Source organism: Eretmochelys imbricata, chromosome 14, assembly GCF_965152235.1.
Source record: "Eretmochelys imbricata isolate rEreImb1 chromosome 14, rEreImb1.hap1, whole genome shotgun sequence".
Lineage (NCBI taxonomy): Eukaryota > Metazoa > Chordata > Testudines > Cheloniidae > Eretmochelys > Eretmochelys imbricata.
In genome coordinates, this window is record NC_135585.1 from 26,254,943 (window position 1) to 26,272,111 (window position 17,169).

Genomic DNA, 17,169 nt, shown 5'->3' on the forward strand with positions numbered 1-17,169 from the left:
CTTTGTTCTCTAATGCCGGAAAATTCTTTATCCAAAAGCAATGACAATAGTAGCCTCCCCTTTGCACCTCTCCCAATATCCACCCTCCTGCTCCCTTTCCCTCATTGTAAGCACACCATACAGTCTAAAACGTAACTAGAAGAGAGGATGTAAGAGGGCTTTCATATTTCCTAGTATGTTTTTGGCTCTTCCTGGTCCCTCATGTAGGGATCTGCATATGCTATTCCTATCAACAAATGTGGTGGACAGTGGAGTTCATCCCAATGGAACTGCATGGCCCCTAATTATAAAGATCTGAACAGGCAAGATGAAAAAGGGGTGGGAATGAAAAGTGTGATAAAGTGAAGCCCCAAATGAGTGTCTGGGTCTAAAGTGAGCGAGAGAGCCTATCACGCAGCTCTGGCGTTTCTTTCATTCCAGTTCCTGAGTCAAAAAGGTAACATTTTCTCCTCATCAGAGCTCACTGCTGAGCTGCCCTAGATAAACCGCAGCCATGTCGTCGGATGCTGAGATGGCCGTCTTTGGGGTGGCAGCTTCTTTCCTCCGAAAGTCAGAGAAGGAGAGAATTGAGGACCAGAACAAGCCTTTCGATGCTAAGACTTCGGTCTTTGTGGTGCATCCCAAGGAATCCTTTGTGAAAGGCACAATCCAGAGCCGGGAAGGAGGGAAGGTCACAGTCAAGTCTGAGAAAGGAGAAGTGAGTAAAAACAAGGAGTAAGGAACAGCATTTTGTTCCTCCTCTGTTCTTAGCTGATAGAAATGGGTCTCTTCTTTCCTTCCAGACGGTGACTGTTAAGGAAGATCAAGTCTTCTCCATGAACCCTCCCAAATATGATAAAATCGAGGACATGGCAATGATGACCCATCTCCATGAACCTGCTGTCCTGTATAACCTCAAAGAGCGTTACGCAGCCTGGATGATCTATGTAAGTACAGGCTGATGTCTTTCCTGGACTTCCAAACTAACAGCTACACTAAATCATGTGGAACCCCATCACGTTATCTCCCTTTCTTTCAGACCTACTCGGGTCTCTTCTGTGTCACTGTCAACCCCTACAAGTGGCTGCCGGTGTACAACCCAGAAGTTGTGACTGCCTACAGGGGCAAAAAGCGTCAAGAGGCCCCTCCCCACATCTTCTCCATTTCTGACAACGCCTATCAGTTCATGTTAACTGGTGAGTGGCTCAACTCCTGAAAAGTGATTATAGAGTGAAAATTTCATATGAGGAATCACAATCTTCTTTCCGGGAAATATGACATGCAGCTAAAGACACCAAAAACATTCAGAACTAGCAATGTGCAAACACGAATTCATCCAAAGACAAACTGAACCTGACCCAAACATTAGTCCAGCTCTCAGAGAACCCAAAGCAAACCTTTTTGGAAGTTCACAAGCGTGTGGTTAATGGAAAAAGTACAGAATGTCCATATCTGCGTCTGCACATTCTGGCTCTAGCTAGGCCCAAAGAAGAACTGTAAAAAATCATGACACTCTGTTCTCAGGAAGCCTGATTCTTCCTGACTTTGCATCGTGTGTGTCATTTACACTTGTGCAAAGTGGTGCATCAGAATTCTCCACTCCCTTACACCTTGTGAGATAATTCACACGCACTTTGCACTTGTTTTGCACTGATGCTATGCAGATGGTTATAAATTGAGGATCAGGTCATTATTCTACATACCCCTTTGCTGTCCTGAGATATAAATAGCTTCATCAGATTTCTGTAAGAGGGAATTCTGTGAAAGGGACATGGGTGTAAGTATCCTGTGATGGCTCTATTGATCTGTATGAGCTTATATTTATTATGGCTAGGATTTTCAAAGAGGCCTAAGGGAGGTAGATGCTGAATTCCTATGGACATTAGTTAGTTGCTGGATGCCCTGAGGCCCCTTTGCAAATCCCAGCACTTATTTGTTTCATTCAGTTTTCAGTGAGTTCAGTGTTACACAGTAACTCTTTTAAGTCTCTTTGGTTCTGTCTCTTTCACAGATCGGGAGAATCAGTCGATCCTCATCACGTATGTATATTTCCCTGCTCCAGTTTTTGCTGGCTTTGCTGTGCACTACAGGAAGAAACTCTTTGGTGATGTGTTCTCTGCTTCTCTGTTTGATTTGACAGCGGAGAATCCGGTGCTGGAAAGACTGTGAACACAAAGCGTGTCATCCAGTATTTTGCAACAATTGCAGTTTCTGGGGAGAAGAAGAAGGAAGAGCCAGGCAAAATGCAAGTGAGTTGGTCATTAGAGAAGGGATTAAATGTTCTGTTCTGAAGCTGCCATTTGGTTTAAAACGACCTTAATTTGACAATAATTGTTACTTTGTAGGGGACCCTTGAAGATCAAATCATCAGTGCCAACCCCCTGCTGGAGGCCTTTGGGAATGCCAAGACCGTGAGGAACGACAACTCCTCTCGTTTTGTAAGTCTTTTTGACAAAATTGTTCCTAGCCACAAGCGCAATGATGGGCCGTATATGTTCCTACCATTACACTGACAATATAAATGTTGGCTGAGTTTTCACACCTGCAGAAGAGACCCCAGGGCAGCTTTGCAAATCCCACTTCTGGAGTCTGTCTCTGAGGGTTTAAACGAAATAACTTTTTTTTCCTTTAAAGGGTAAATTCATCAGAATCCACTTTGGCACCACAGGGAAACTGGCTTCTGCTGACATTGAAACATGTAAGGGACCTCCCTTTAAGGGTCACAATTCTCTGTCTCTCTTTCTTTCTCATGGTGTTTTCTTGTGGATAATTATACTTTACCTGCCTTGCCAGATCTGCTGGAGAAATCTAGAGTCACTTTCCAGCTCAAGGCGGAAAGAAGCTACCACATATTTTATCAGATCACGTCCAACAAGAAGCCAGAACTAATTGGTAAGAAACGTTTTAACTCTTTTGGTGGAACAGTCACTGATGAACTCGGTAACATGGTCAATTAAATTATATCCATGTATATCCTATTCTTGTTTTCAGAGATGCTTCTGATTACCACCAACCCATATGACTTCCCCTTTGTGAGTCAAGGTGAGATCACTGTAGCCAGCATCGATGACCAGGAAGAGCTGATGGCCACAGATGTAAGTAACACACGAGAATTATCATGTGGAGTGTTAACTTTACTAGAGAAGATATTTACATTACTGATTCTTCTGACAGAGCGCCATTGACATATTGGGTTTCACTGCTGAGGAAAAAACAGCCATTTACAAGCTGACAGGGGCAGTCATGCATTATGGGAACCTGAAATTCAAGCAGAAGCAGCGTGAAGAACAGGCAGAGCCAGATGGCACCGAAGGTATTGGCAAAATCTGTATCTAAACTCTCAACCAATAACCCAGGGCCAGATTTACAGATATGTTCTAGATGTTTCGTGTAACTCTGGCATTGCAAATCCAACTTTAATTTGTTTAAAGCAGATAATTCAGTTGAGTTCCAACCTGCTTTGCATCACTGGAACAGCACATAACAGCCAGAGTTTGCTTCTGAATCTGTCCCTATGACTGCTGCTATATTAGACACTGATTTGCCACTCCGTCATCAGTTTTACATTGATGTAAATCCACTAATGTCAATGGTGTTGCACTGGTGTAAAGCTAAAATAATGCAGTGAAGAATCCTTCCAATGTCTCTGCTAATGGTGATGAAGAAACAGAGAAGCAAAGGGCCTAAGTTTACATGGCCTGGCACCTAGTCCCTCACTTAGTGAGGGGGGATTTGATAGCAGCCTTCAACTACCTGAAGAGGGGTTCCAAAGAGGATGGAGCTAGGCTGTTCTCAGTGGTGGAAGATGACAGAACAAGGAACAATGGCCTCAGGTTGCAGTGGGGGAGGTCTAGGTTGGATATTAGAAAAAAACTATTTCACTAGGGAGGTAGTGGAATCTCCATCCTTAGAGGTTTTTAAGGCCCGGCTTGACAAAGCCCTGGCTGGGATGATTTGGTTGGGGTTGGCCCTGCTTTGAGCAGGGGGTTGGACTAGATAACCTCCTGAGGTCTCTTCCAACCCTAGTCTTCTGTGATTATGCCTTGCAAAGTGTATATAAAATGTTGCTTCCAGGATATGTGAGCAGAGAGTTCTGAACTAGCAGGGTGTCACATCCAATTTGCACTCACTTTGTATGAGGTGGCAGGCAGTGGAGAATGAGGCTCTTAGGCACTGACCCTGAGCTTCATTTGGGCTGAGCCTGGCACATCTCAGGAAGGGCAAGGTTGGCAGTGAACCACCTCTGAAGTCCCTGGCATTCTCCAGCTTGCTGGGGCCAACCCTGCTGACTAACATAAGCTGGTATGGCCAGAGAGCTGCTGTAATCTATGTTCAACTATACCACCCCCAGGGGCTGTTTTTTTCAGGGGAGAATATCTATGATACTGCAGCAGTCCTGCCATAATCCCTTTGTCGGGAGCACTGCTGGGATGCCCCATAGATGATGGGCTGCAAGGGGAGCACTGAAGAGCTGTTCCAGCTGCTTTATACCTTCCAAGGAAGTCCCTTATGTTGAGGATATTTCCCAGTGCTTGAAACTGTCTGGTTTATGGCATTTTATGCCAGTAGAGGTGGTGTAAAGGCAAAGCAGCTGAGGCCAGAATTGGGGCCCTAGGGTTTGAGATCCTTCCGTTAGATAAAAAGATAGAAGCCACTTGTTGTCTCTGAAGAGTGAGAGTCTGTGCTCTGCCCAGGATTCTGATCTTCCTCTCTCTAGGATGTATGTCTCTGGAAGGGAATATAGGAGTGGTTCTATAAATAGACATTATTTCAAGGTCAGTTGTTCACTTTGTCAAAAGCTAACTGCTCTTTACAGAGTGAAAACGCTTCACTTTCTTTAGAGGGTTGGGATCTAAGGGCAAATGCAAACAAAACTAAAGAAAACAGTTGTAAGGAAACATGACCATTATAGACCTGGTCATGATATATTCAATAATGGCATTACATGCTGTTATTAATAACAAAATCATTTAAGTAATTTAGCCAATGCTGGAGGCCATAGGAGCTGTGGGAGCTGAAGTCAATGGAATTGCACGGGTTTAGGTCAGGTCAGTGTTTGGCCATTAGCCTGTTTCCTTCTGATCATTCAGAAATTAGAATCCCTAGACAAGCTGCACAGTAAAGTGGCAAAGAAAGAACTTCAAAGCCATCTTTTCATTCTGTCTGTTCATTGGCTTCTTTCTCCTTAAAAATTGTTTTTATTTGGCCCTTATGAGGTATTTGTGAACAAATTCTTACAATCACTTGATGTACAGACCCTCTCAATCAAATGCAAAACAATTAATCGAGAAATCAAGAAATAAAGGAAGATCTAAACTCCATAATTACTGGAGTTATTAATAGATGTGGTAGCTGGTAAAACACAAACAGATCTCATTACTCTTTTCTAGTCATTATAAAAGACACCAAAGCCTATCTTTGAGCTACTAATTCATTCCTCTCCTTATTTAGTGGCTGACAAAGCAGCCTATCTGATGAATCTGAACTCAGCTGACCTGCTCAAAGCCATGTGTTACCCCCGAGTCAAGGTTGGGAATGAATATGTGACCAAAGGTCAAACTGTGCAGCAGGTAACAATTGGTGATCTAGAACTCCTGGTTTGAATTAACACACCCGGGTTTCTTCTTCTGCTTTGTATGGTAACTCCAGTCCCTCTCCTACTGGTTTAGGTGCACAATTCGGTGGGTGCTCTGGCAAAGGCGGTCTATGAGAAGATGTTTCTGTGGATGGTTGTTCGTATCAACCAGCAGCTGGATACCAAGCAGCCCAGACAGTACTTCATTGGTGTCCTGGACATTGCTGGCTTTGAGATCTTTGATGTAAGGAGCAGGGATTTGACAGCAGGTTCCTGGAAGGGACACTCAGGGGTTCTGAGAACTTTGAGCGTTTTTTTAACATTGTATATTTTTTATTTAAATAATTTCCTGGAAAAGCCTGACTTTTCTGCAGAAACAGTGTCTCTTGATCTTACACTAAGGCAGCATGACCCTCTAATGAGTCCATTTTTTGATAGACTTGTGTGGTACATGTAGAAATGACAACTGCATTGAAAGTGCATTCAAATTGTTAACAGGTGGTGCCTAATAGAAAATAAATGATTGTGTATCTAACACAAATTATTGTAGGTGTTTATGGCACCTAGTGGGCAGCTCGCTATTTCCCAGGCAGGCTTGGGGCTGAGGGTTTGGAAATGTGCCAATAGGCCAGAGGGCTGAGAGCTCAGAAGGGGTTGGCCAGGTTCAGCCCCAAATGCCTGGTCATGGATCAGGACCAAGAGTTGAGAAAGGCTTGGGTCCCAGAGCACAGAAATACCTGGAGAAGCCTGGGCCTGACACTGCAGAAATGTCTTGGCAGAGCTGAGAATAGAACTCCCAAAACATCTGGCTGGCTCTGGGGAGAGGAATTCAGAAAGTCTCCCAGGATTTGCTGCACAATAGTAGTATTGTTCTTCATAATTTAGCTTTTTCACATACACATTGAAAGTAATTCTTTGCATTTTTGTAGTTCAACAGCCTGGAGCAGCTGTGCATCAACTTCACCAATGAGAAACTGCAACAGTTTTTCAACCACCACATGTTTGTGCTGGAGCAGGAGGAGTACAAGAAGGAAGGGATCGAATGGGAGTTCATTGACTTTGGGATGGACCTGGCTGCCTGCATTGAGCTCATTGAGAAGGTATCTTTTCAATTCAAATGCCTTATATGTTCAAGAATTCTTTAATTACTGTGGGTTGCGTTGAATTTTAGATGGATTTTCCATGCTGAGGGCCATAAATATCTTGACCCATATTGTTCTAATTTTTTACTCTGAAACATTAAGGAGACCACACACAGCTTTATGACACCCTCTTTTTTCCAAGAGTGGAAATCAGGTTGGCCAGCTTTTAATCCACTCAATGTGTGCCATGTTAATGTAAATCTTTCTAGTTTTGTAATCAAAATGTCATGAGTACAAGACCAAATGACTTACAGAAATGTAAGTATATTACATCAACACTATTACCTGTCCTCCACCGCACTAGTAATATCCTCTTTTTAACTAAACCAAGAGATGGTCACATTGTTGCATCCAGAAAATCCTCATGTAATCTCTCTCTCTCTTCTCCCATCCCCCTTCTTATCTGTTGCTGTGTCTTTCAGCCAATGGGTATTTTCTCCATCCTGGAAGAGGAGTGCATGTTCCCCAAGGCGACTGATATGTCTTTCAAGAACAAGCTCTATGACCAGCATCTTGGCAAGTCCAACAACTTCCAGAAGCCCAAGCCTGTCAGAGGAAAGCCTGAGGCCCACTTCTCCCTGGTGCACTATGCTGGCACTGTGGACTACAACATCAACGGCTGGCTCGAGAAGAACAAAGATCCCCTGAATGAAACAGTCATTGGGCTGTACCAGAAATCATCAATGAAAACACTGGCTTTGCTCTTTGCCACGTATGGTGGAGATGCAGGTAATTTCTGTGAAATCCATATTTCAATTGTTTCATAGATAGGATTAATAGAATATCAGGGTTGGAAGGGACCTCAGGAGGTCATCTAGTCCAATCCCCTGCTCAAAGCAGGACCAATCCCCAATTTTTGCCCCAGATCCCTAAATGGCCCCCTCAAGGATTGAACTCACAACCCTGGATTTAGCCGGCCAATGCTCAAACCACTACTGATTCCTCTAGAATCCCTACCAGTTCTAATCTAGTGGCACACTGTAGAGAGTGAGAAGTCATCTTCTGTCTGTGGCTTGGTCTTATTAACAAGGAAATAAAAAATCTGATCAAGTGTAGCTCAAGCCTCTTCCTTAGTATTGTCAAGACTGTGCGTTGCACACCCTAGATCCTCTTTCTCCAGACAGTCACTCCGAGCTCCCATACATATGGGTGTGATAGTAGGGCTGTCAAGCAATAAAAAAAAATTATCATGATTAATCGCATGATTATAAAAATTAATTGTGATTAATCGTGCGATTAATCACACTGCTAGACAATAATGGAATACCATTTATTTAAATATTTTTGGATGTTTTCTACCTTTTCAAATACATTGGTTTCAATTACAACACAGAATACAAAGTGTACAGTGCTCACTTTATATTTATTTTTGAGTGCTGTAGCTATCTTTAAAAATGTCACATTAGTACCTGCTTTGTGTTTTGTCAAATCTGCAGTGAAAGTGTTCTTAAAATGAACAACATGTGCTGGGTCATCATCCGAGACTGCTATAAAATGAAATATATGTCAGAATGTGGGTAAAACAGAGCAGGGGACATACAATTCTCCCCCAAGGAGTTCAGTCACAAATTTAATTAACGCATTATTTTTTTAATGAGCATCATCAGCATGGAAACATGTCATCTGGAATGGTGGCCCAAGCATGAAGGGGCATATGATCGTTGAGCATATCTGGCACATAAATACCTTGCAATGTCAGCTACAAAAGTGCCATGCAAATGACTGTTCTCACTTTCTGGTGACATTGTTAATAAGAAGTGGACAGCATTATATCCTGTAAATGTAAACAAACTTGTTTGTCTTAGCGATTGGCTGAACAAGAAGTAGGACTGAGTGGACTTGTAGGCTCTGAAGTTTTACATTGTTTTGTTTCTGAGTGCAGTTATCTAACAAAAAAATCTACATTCGTAAGTTGCACTTTCATGACAAAGAGATTTCACTACAGTACTTCTATGAGGTGAATTGCAAAACACTATTTCTTTTGTTTAGCATTTTTACAGCGCAAATATTTGTAATAAAAAATAATATACACTGATTTCAACTACAACACAGAATACAGTATATACGAAAACGTAGAAGAACATCCAAAATATTTAATAAATGTTAATTGGTATTCTATTGTTTAACACTGCAATTAAAGCTGCGATTAAGCGTGATTAATTTTTTTAATTGCCATTAATTTTTTTGAGTTAATTGCGTGAGTTAACCGTGACTAATCGACAGTCCTAATAATGAGCTGTCTGCTGTAGCAGAAACCATTAGCCCTTTCTCAGCCTGACCAATGTTTATTAACAGGGTTGGCTGTTACAGGCAAACACCACCAGCCTGTGAGAGTAACTGTTCAAACCCCAAAGTGCGTCCTTTTAATTTTGTCCTTTTTGTGTGTGATTCAGAGGGTGGTGGCAAGAAGGGAGGCAAGAAGAAGGGTTCTTCTTTCCAGACCGTCTCTGCTCTTTTCAGGGTACAGTACATTGTTCATTATTGCATTCTCTGTGATGGTGGGTAGGAAATTCCCTTTACATCTAAAAAGTCTATTTTCCCAATGGTCTCAGTTATGAACTTTTTAAGTCAAAAAGCCTCTTTCAGTTGCTCTTAAAGGGCCTGATCCAAAGCCCATCGAAATCAGTGGAAAGACACCCAGCTTTGGATGATGTCTAAAGTACTTGAGACAGATTCTGTTCTCATTTACACAGGATTAAACCAATAGGGCTAAATTTACCCTCTACTGTGGCCACTATGTACTAGGATTAGTAGGCCTGGCTGCCCGCCTTAGGCTGGCTGCCTGCCGAGCATGGGGGAATGTGCAGAAGGAGTAGGGCCAGCACAGTGGGTCCGAGACCACCTGCTTTCCAGCAACTGGCACAGGGGATACGGTGGAGGGAAAGCGGCATGGTTCAGCTAATGTCTGGAAGCGAGAACAGGCTGTTGGTGCTATGGGCAGTAGGCACATCTTAGAACTGCCCAGGGATTGCTTTGAACTGTGTCTCGGGGCAGCCTTTGTAGCTAACAATGCAGCCTCCCTCCTGATTTGTGCCAGTACAGCAGTGTCAGATCTGAGGAGGTGGCTCATAGTAACTCCATTTCTATTCCGTGGCAGAGTTACTCTGAATATACCTAGGTGTAACGGAAAGCAGAGTCTGTCCTTTTGTCTCCTCTCCCAGGATGAAGATGTCGGAAACAAATATGTCAAATCAAATTAGTCTTAAGAGAACCGCCCCCGAGATGCTGTTATAGAATTTAATATTCCCCTTCCTCCTTCTTTCGCTTTCAGTGGAAATTGTTACAGGGTCATGTGCAGCCTTCCACTCAGCTCTGGATTTCAGGGATGTTAATGGCCCATACTGCCTACATTTCAAACACCTGAAAACACAGAAGTGTGTCATTTGTTAGCCTCTTCTGCCACTGCATCTGCCCCCTTCCTCTCCCATTCCCGCTGCATTTTCCAATATAATCAACAGAAAGAAATACCTTGTTCAGAATGACGGCCTGATGTTTGCAGATAATCATCTTTCTCTGAAAATTTCCTCTTTTGGCTTCCATAACAGCCCTTGTGGCCATTTCCCATTAGTTTCTGGTCCTGTCTTAGTAGCCTTTTCCAGCTTGCTCAAGTAGTGCTACTTTCAGAGTTTTATATCTCACTTTAATGACCGTGTTCAAGATCCAAAGAAAGAGGGCACCTTAGGTTAGAATGACCCCAGCTGGGAAGTTTTGCAAGCTAGTCTGATTACATTGGTAATGGGTTTACTGCGTCTATCGGTGCAGATACAGATGCAACTTTGATTAACTTAAACTTTTGCTTATGGTCTCACAGGAGAATTTAAACAAGCTGATGAGCAATCTGAGAAGCACTCATCCTCACTTTGTGCGATGCATCATTCCCAATGAAACGAAGACACCCGGTAAGAAGAGCCAGTGTACAGAGATCTTAGTGAGATGCAGCCATTCCCTCTGGGCTGCACAATAAGGTACTAATTCATGCTGTGATTTGTTAAGGTGCAATGGAACATGAACTCGTACTACACCAGCTAAGGTGTAACGGCGTGCTGGAAGGGATCAGAATTTGCAGGAAAGGATTCCCCAGCAGAGTCATTTACGCAGACTTTAAACAGAGGTCAGACTCCTCCAATCTCTGTTCCATTCTCTCTCTGTGTGGAATAGCTTGCCTTTTCTAACTACTTTAACTATTGTAGTCACTGCAGTGCCCACACATGCTGTGTGTATAGAAGAAATTTAGGACCAAACTGGTATACTCCCAAAAGCAGCAAAAATGCCACACTTTTCCTGTGTGTGGGGAGGGGAATGGGCTGGGTGAGCCGTGGAGTGGCCATGTCAGGTGACTATGTAGCCCTTTAAATACCATAAAGCTGAATTTCATGATGGGTCTGTCTGTGGGACCTCAGGGTAGGGGCTTCATGGGAGGACAAAGACAGTGACAGAGACATGGCCAGTGTGGCCAGAATTGTGAGCAATGTGAGCTTCTTCATATTTTGTTTTCTCCCACAGATATAGGGTTTTAAATGCAAGTGCCGTTCCAGAAGGACAGTTCATGGACAGCAAGAAGGCTTCTGAGAAACTACTTGGGTCCATTGATGTTGATCACACCCAGTATAAATTTGGTCACACCAAGGTACAATCACTTTTTGATTCAAACACCATCTATTTTATTCTGTACCAAATGAAAGTGATGTTCTGTAACATTCTCTTCCTCAAGGTGTTCTTCAAAGCAGGACTTCTGGGTGTTCTAGAGGAGATGAGAGATGATAAACTGGCACAGCTTATCACCCGCACACAAGCCATGTGTCGTGGCTTCCTGATGAGAGTGGAATTCAAGAAAATGATGGAAAGAAGGTAGCAATGTGCTGCATTTGATCTGTTGGGTTTGTGTCACCCCACAGAGGTGAAATGAACAGAATTGGAGGGGTGGATTCTGTGTAACTTAGATCTCATTAATCCACTGTATGTGTGAGCACTTGGGAGTAGAGCTGGGTGAAAATTTTCAGACAAATAGTTCGTTTGCTGAAAAATGCAGTTTCAGGTTGACCTAAACTAGTCACAAAATTGCTGATAGTTTAGTCCCAAAAACTGGGGCTAGAGTCACCAGGAAACTTAAATGCTATATACAGACAACCAGAGGAGAAGGTAGAGACATAGCACCGCAGCCACCTTCCCCTGTGGTCTGGGAATCTAGCCCTTCTTTTCCTTTGCTTTTATTAAATGAAAGTTTAAAAAGCCTGAACTCAAAGCAAAAAGTTTTATTCAATCTTAAATGAAATTTTCCACCGTTTTCAATTCACTGAAAATTCAGAAAAACATTAGTTTTGGTTTAACCCAAACTGAATTTTTTTTTATTTTATTTTTCGGAACTGCCAGTGAACCAATGAATCAATTATTTGCCCAGCTCTGTCTGGGAGTGTAAATCAGTCTAACTTGTATACCAAGGAGCAAGAAGAAGGTGTAATAAAGTGTGTGTTAGACTAGGGGTGGCCAACTTTAACTTACACCTTCCAGTTGGGTACTTTTATGCTAAATTCTCTTTGGCTCCTCAGCATGTGAGTTACACCAGTTCAGAGTCCCTTAGACTCCAAAACACTCATCAGAGGGAGTGGGTCAGTTACAGATGTGATGTGTAAAGAGGGAGCAAAAGTTCATTCCGGTTTGTGAGCGTGAGTCAAGACTTTAGTTCAACATGCACATTGAGGAGACCGACAGTGGAGTTTTACTCCCCCTAGACTTTCTGAGGCTCAAGCAGGTCCAGAGTCTGTAACCCTTAGAGTAGTATGTTTTCATGTGAGTGGCCCCATTTGAACTCAAATGAGGCTACTTGGCTGAATAAATTCTACTCACAATTAGTAGAATTGCAGTATCTGGCCTTTGGATTCACCTCTGAATTTGGCCCATAACATTGACCATATATTCTGATGACATTATAGAGAGTCCATCTTCTGTATCCAATACAATGTTCGCTCATTCATGAATGTCAAGCACTGGCCCTGGATGAAGCTGTACTTCAAGATTAAGCCCTTGCTGAAGAGTGCTGAAGCTGAGAAGGAGATGGCCAACATGAAGGAAGAGTTTGAGAAAACGAAGGAGGAGCTTGCTAAGTCTGAGGCAAAAAGGAAAGAACTGGAGGAGAAAATGGTGACCCTGCTGCAAGAGAAAAACGACCTGCAGCTCCAAGTGCAGTCTGTGAGTATCACCAGTGCATTCAACCCTTATTGCACAGTAGAAAGGTCCAAGCTGAAACTTCCAAATGCAACTTTCCCATGAAGCATCCTATTAATAGCACTGGGATCAGTGTTTGGCCAAGATAAAATATTTCCCGTGTTTAAAATGTAAAGTATCAAAAAGAAAGTATAGGTGTATAAATAAATAAATAGCAATACTCCCAGCCACGTATGACAGGTCATGCCCTAAAACAAGGTGAGAGCAAGCAAATTCGGAGAAGCAAAGTTATGCTCTTTAAATATGTCTGCCTCATCCATGGCAACTTAGGCTACACCTACAGTACAAACTATGGTTGGTGGCCTGTAAGGGTACACGTGGCTACCCATGGCAGTGAAAAGCAGGCTACAGCCACATTGCAGTGTGCAGCTACATGTGTCGTGTGAGGCTCTGGCAGAGAGTAGACAGCAGGAAAAGGTTTCAGCTGCCGCTCCCCTGCCAGAGCCTTTCCCTGCTGGTGGAGTCCTTCCGTGTGGGGAAAGCAGAGGACAGCAATGTAAGCAGGGAGGCCCGGCTTGGGCAAGCAGAGAACCGTGTATGTGCGTGAGGACATACCCACACCCTTCAGGCATGTCTGTACTCTACTTACCTCAGCCTGGCCTCACTGTCTACACTGCTATTTGTTACCCATGCTAGGGGCTACCGAAAGAAGCGTGCAGTGGAGACATACCCTTACTGTGACAATCCCAATGTATTCACATGCCATGATGAATTCACACATCTGCTGTACTATTTATATTTATTGTGCCACTGATGTTACCATTCAGGGCTGGATTAAGGCAGTTGGGGACCCGACACAGACCATGACATGGAGCTTTCTGTGGCTCCACCCCTACATCCCCACCCCATAATGTGGTCTCCCCACACAAACACACTTAGAGTGGCAGCAGCAGGGAGGCTACTCCCTGGGGGCAGGGTCTCTGTTGCCCACCAGAGCAGCAGGTCTTTGAGCTCACACCCCATAGAGAGGAATGGGGCAATTCTGCCCTCTCAGACTTTTGTTTTAGGTTGTCTGCAAACTCATGCAGTTGACACTGCATCAGATAAACTTGGGTCACATTTTCAACTTGTTCTTCATAACTGTGAAGGCTAGAAACTTACTTTATTTTCCTAACTGTGTGCTGAGATTTTCCTGTAATTAAATGACAGAGTAGAGGCTCTATACATGAGTTTATAGTGTTTATGCCTTAATTTGTCTCAGTTACCACCCTGTGAAAACAATGAACTGTAGAGAGAGTTTTAAAACATGAGCCACAGGATGTGCATAAAACGTTAAGGAAAGTAGATGAGTGCATACTCAGTAGATTTTTGCATTGGCTCTAACCCTATTATTTCTCAGGCAAGTTCTTTGAAGGATTAGTCTTTAGTTTAACACTATGTAGATGCAAAAGCTAGACCCTGCAAATGGATCAGCCCCCAAGCAGCCTCATTGACTTCAGTGGGGCTCTGTGTGGGTGCAGAGTCCACCCGTGTGGACTCCTATTAAGTCATGGGTTTCATGAGAGTAGATCCATTTGCAGGATCTAGCCTCAAATTTGATCTTAAAAGTAAAGCCATACTTGAAGCACTAAAAATATTTGCCAAATATGTCAACTGGTAAGAGATGCTTCATTTATGGTGAGATATTTAAAAAATATTCGTTTTTCATTTCTAAATTTTGTTGAAGACATAGAACTTTTAGGCCAAATGGTTGTTTTTTTAAAAGAATATTATGAGTCACTGATAGTATGAGTTAAAAATAGAAGTGTCATCCCAACAGATGTGGTAAAAATCATTATGATACAAACACCAGTTAAAAAAAAGAAAAACAAAAAAAACCTTTTAGAAAAGACCCTAATAATGGATTCACTGTAGGAATCTGATGGCTTGGCTGATGCTGAGGAAAGATGTGACCAGCTGATCAAAACCAAAATCCAACTTGAAGCTAAAATTAAGGAGGTGACTGAAAGAGCAGAGGATGAGGAGGAGATGAACGCTGAGCTGACAGCCAAAAAGAGGAAACTGGAGGACGAGTGTTCAGAGCTGAAGAAAGACATTGATGACCTTGAGTTAACACTGGCCAAGGTTGAAAAGGAAAAACATGCCACAGAAAACAAGGTATAAGGCAGAATCTCTAACGAACTTTCTAAAATATGACACTGCTGTTCACAAACAATAATGTTTTGTATCCATTTTCTTTAACTACCTTTGTTCAACTCTCCAGGTGAAAAACCTCACCGAGGAGATGGCAGTTCTGGATGAGACCATCGCTAAACTGACAAAGGAAAAGAAAGCCCTCCAGGAGGCCCATCAGCAGACCCTGGATGACCTGCAGGCAGAAGAGGACAAAGTGAACACACTGAGCAAAGCTAAAACCAAGCTGGAGCAGCAAGTGGACGATGTAGGCACAATAACATATGGAGAGAACAAAACCAGTGTGATGTTAGGCTCTTGTTCACAGAGAATTTATGGCCTTTTTCTGTTTAGCTTGAAGGGTCGCTGGAGCAAGAGAAGAAGATTCGCATGGACCTTGAAAGAGCGAAGAGGAAACTTGAAGGAGATTTGAAACTGGCCCAGGAATCCACAATGGATTTAGAAAATGATAAACAGCAGCTGGAGGAAAAACTGAAGAAGTAGGTATGGTTTGCAGGGGGTAAACTGCAGATCCATTTTGTTCCAGCACTAACTTTTTTTTTTCCGTGTGAAAAGGAAAGACTTTGAAATCAGTCAGCTCCAAAGCAAAATTGAGGATGAGCAAGTCCTGGGCATCCAGCTGCAGAAAAAGATCAAAGAGTTACAGGCTAGTCATACATTTTTTCTTTTCTGTCCTTCAGAACAAATTTAGTGAAAAGGAAGCCATCTTTCTTAGGAAGAAGAAAAAGGAGTACTTGTGGCTCGAAAGCTTATGCTCAACTAAATGTGTTAGTCTCTAAGGTGCCATAAGTCCTCCTGTTCTTTTTGCGAATACAGACTAACTCGGCTGCTACTCTGAAACCTATCTTACTTAGGCATGGTCTATATTAGGTTGACAGAGTTATGTCAGCCAGGGGTTTGATAAAAGCACATCCCTGACTGACATAGATTTGGCGACCTACCCCCCCAGTGTAGATGCAGCTGTGTTGGTGGAAGAAAGCTTTTGTTGATATAGGCAGTGCTGACAAGAGTAGGGAGAAAGGAGGGACAGTTGTACCAGGGCCCTGAGCTCAGGGGACCCCAAAAACATCTTTAACATCTGTGTAAATAAAGTGAAATGGAAAGAAAAAGGTGGACTCAGTGAACATGATGTATGAGGGACCCAAATTTCTCTCAATGGGTCTTTGGATGTAGCTACCCCAGTTCAGGGAGGCGATGTTTCTTTGCCACCGGAACCTCTGTTTTCAGTGTAGCCTGCATGTATTCTATGGAGTTATGCCAGCAGAACTCTGCTGACAGCCATACTGGTGTTGACCTCAGAATGAAGCCACAGTCTTAGTGTTTCCTGTTGTTCTCCAGGCTCGTATTGAGGAACTGGAGGAGGAGATAGAGGCTGAACGTGCCTCTCGGGCAAAAGCAGAGAAGCAGCGGGGTGATCTCTCCAGGGAACTCGAGGAGATCAGTGAGCGTCTGGAAGAAGCTGGTGGAGCCACAGCAGTTCAGATTGAGATGAACAAGAAGCGTGAGGCAGAATTCCAGAAAATGCGCCGAGACCTTGAGGAGGCCACTCTGCAGCACGAAGCCACAGCCGCCGCCCTCCGGAAGAAGCACGCGGACAGCACGGCAGAGCTTGGGGAGCAAATCGACAACCTGCAACGCGTCAAGCAGAAGCTGGAGAAGGAGAAGAGTGAACTGAAGATGGAGATTGACGACCTGGCTAGTAACATGGAGACTGTCTCCAAAGGCAAGGTACAGAGCTATGTATTGAAAGTGCTGTCTTTATCCTAAGTGTTATTGCAGTGTAAAAGAATGAAAGATTTTTAATCATCATTTTGTCATGTTTAATTGTACAAAAGATTGTAAGAGCAGGATATGAGCTGACTGTAAGTTGGATTCTAACAGAATTATTTACAGTTTAATTTGTATAAAACATACATAAAATCTCAAACAGGACCAAGAAGTTTATAAGCTCCAAATACAGTTATTACTGAATTAATAGCCATCACACTTAGAGGATTATAATAATTAGCATTATATTGTTTTTTAAATTGAATTATTAAAATGTATATGAAACATATTACTCTACCATACAGTAATGAATATGCAAGTCTACATCTTATAAACTAGATTAAAAGAATA

The 17,169-nt window shown here is 42.8% G+C and overlaps 1 protein-coding gene across 2 annotated transcripts in view; it reads left to right on the top strand.

The window, feature by feature from the left end:
* Positions 1–493: 493 nt before the first annotated feature.
* The window catches only part of LOC144274302 (myosin heavy chain, skeletal muscle, adult-like), a 30,735-nt gene continuing 14,059 nt past the window's right edge, over positions 494–17,169 (top strand). The window contains exons 1-26 of one of the 2 annotated variants that reach the window (XM_077833020.1): positions 494–697; positions 783–926; positions 1,019–1,175; positions 1,991–2,018; positions 2,120–2,228; positions 2,325–2,417; positions 2,614–2,677; positions 2,773–2,871; positions 2,971–3,074; positions 3,154–3,292; positions 5,431–5,549; positions 5,649–5,798; positions 6,484–6,654; positions 7,119–7,413; positions 7,681–7,700; positions 9,092–9,157; positions 10,508–10,595; positions 10,690–10,807; positions 11,200–11,323; positions 11,408–11,544; positions 12,627–12,882; positions 14,773–15,015; positions 15,122–15,298; positions 15,385–15,530; positions 15,607–15,697; positions 16,390–16,779. In XM_077833020.1, the coding sequence (XP_077689146.1) occupies positions 494–697; positions 783–926; positions 1,019–1,175; positions 1,991–2,018; positions 2,120–2,228; positions 2,325–2,417; positions 2,614–2,677; positions 2,773–2,871; positions 2,971–3,074; positions 3,154–3,292; positions 5,431–5,549; positions 5,649–5,798; positions 6,484–6,654; positions 7,119–7,413; positions 7,681–7,700; positions 9,092–9,157; positions 10,508–10,595; positions 10,690–10,807; positions 11,200–11,323; positions 11,408–11,544; positions 12,627–12,882; positions 14,773–15,015; positions 15,122–15,298; positions 15,385–15,530; positions 15,607–15,697; positions 16,390–16,779 (3,732 nt within the window). Of the gene's footprint in view, positions 698–782; positions 927–1,018; positions 1,176–1,990; positions 2,019–2,119; positions 2,229–2,324; positions 2,418–2,613; positions 2,678–2,772; positions 2,872–2,970; positions 3,075–3,153; positions 3,293–5,430; positions 5,550–5,648; positions 5,799–6,483; positions 6,655–7,118; positions 7,426–7,680; positions 7,701–9,089; positions 9,158–10,507; positions 10,596–10,689; positions 10,808–11,199; positions 11,324–11,407; positions 11,545–12,626; positions 12,883–14,772; positions 15,016–15,121; positions 15,299–15,384; positions 15,531–15,606; positions 15,698–16,389; positions 16,780–17,169 lie in introns of both variants that reach the window. The other variant, XM_077833021.1, reaches the window with a different exon arrangement.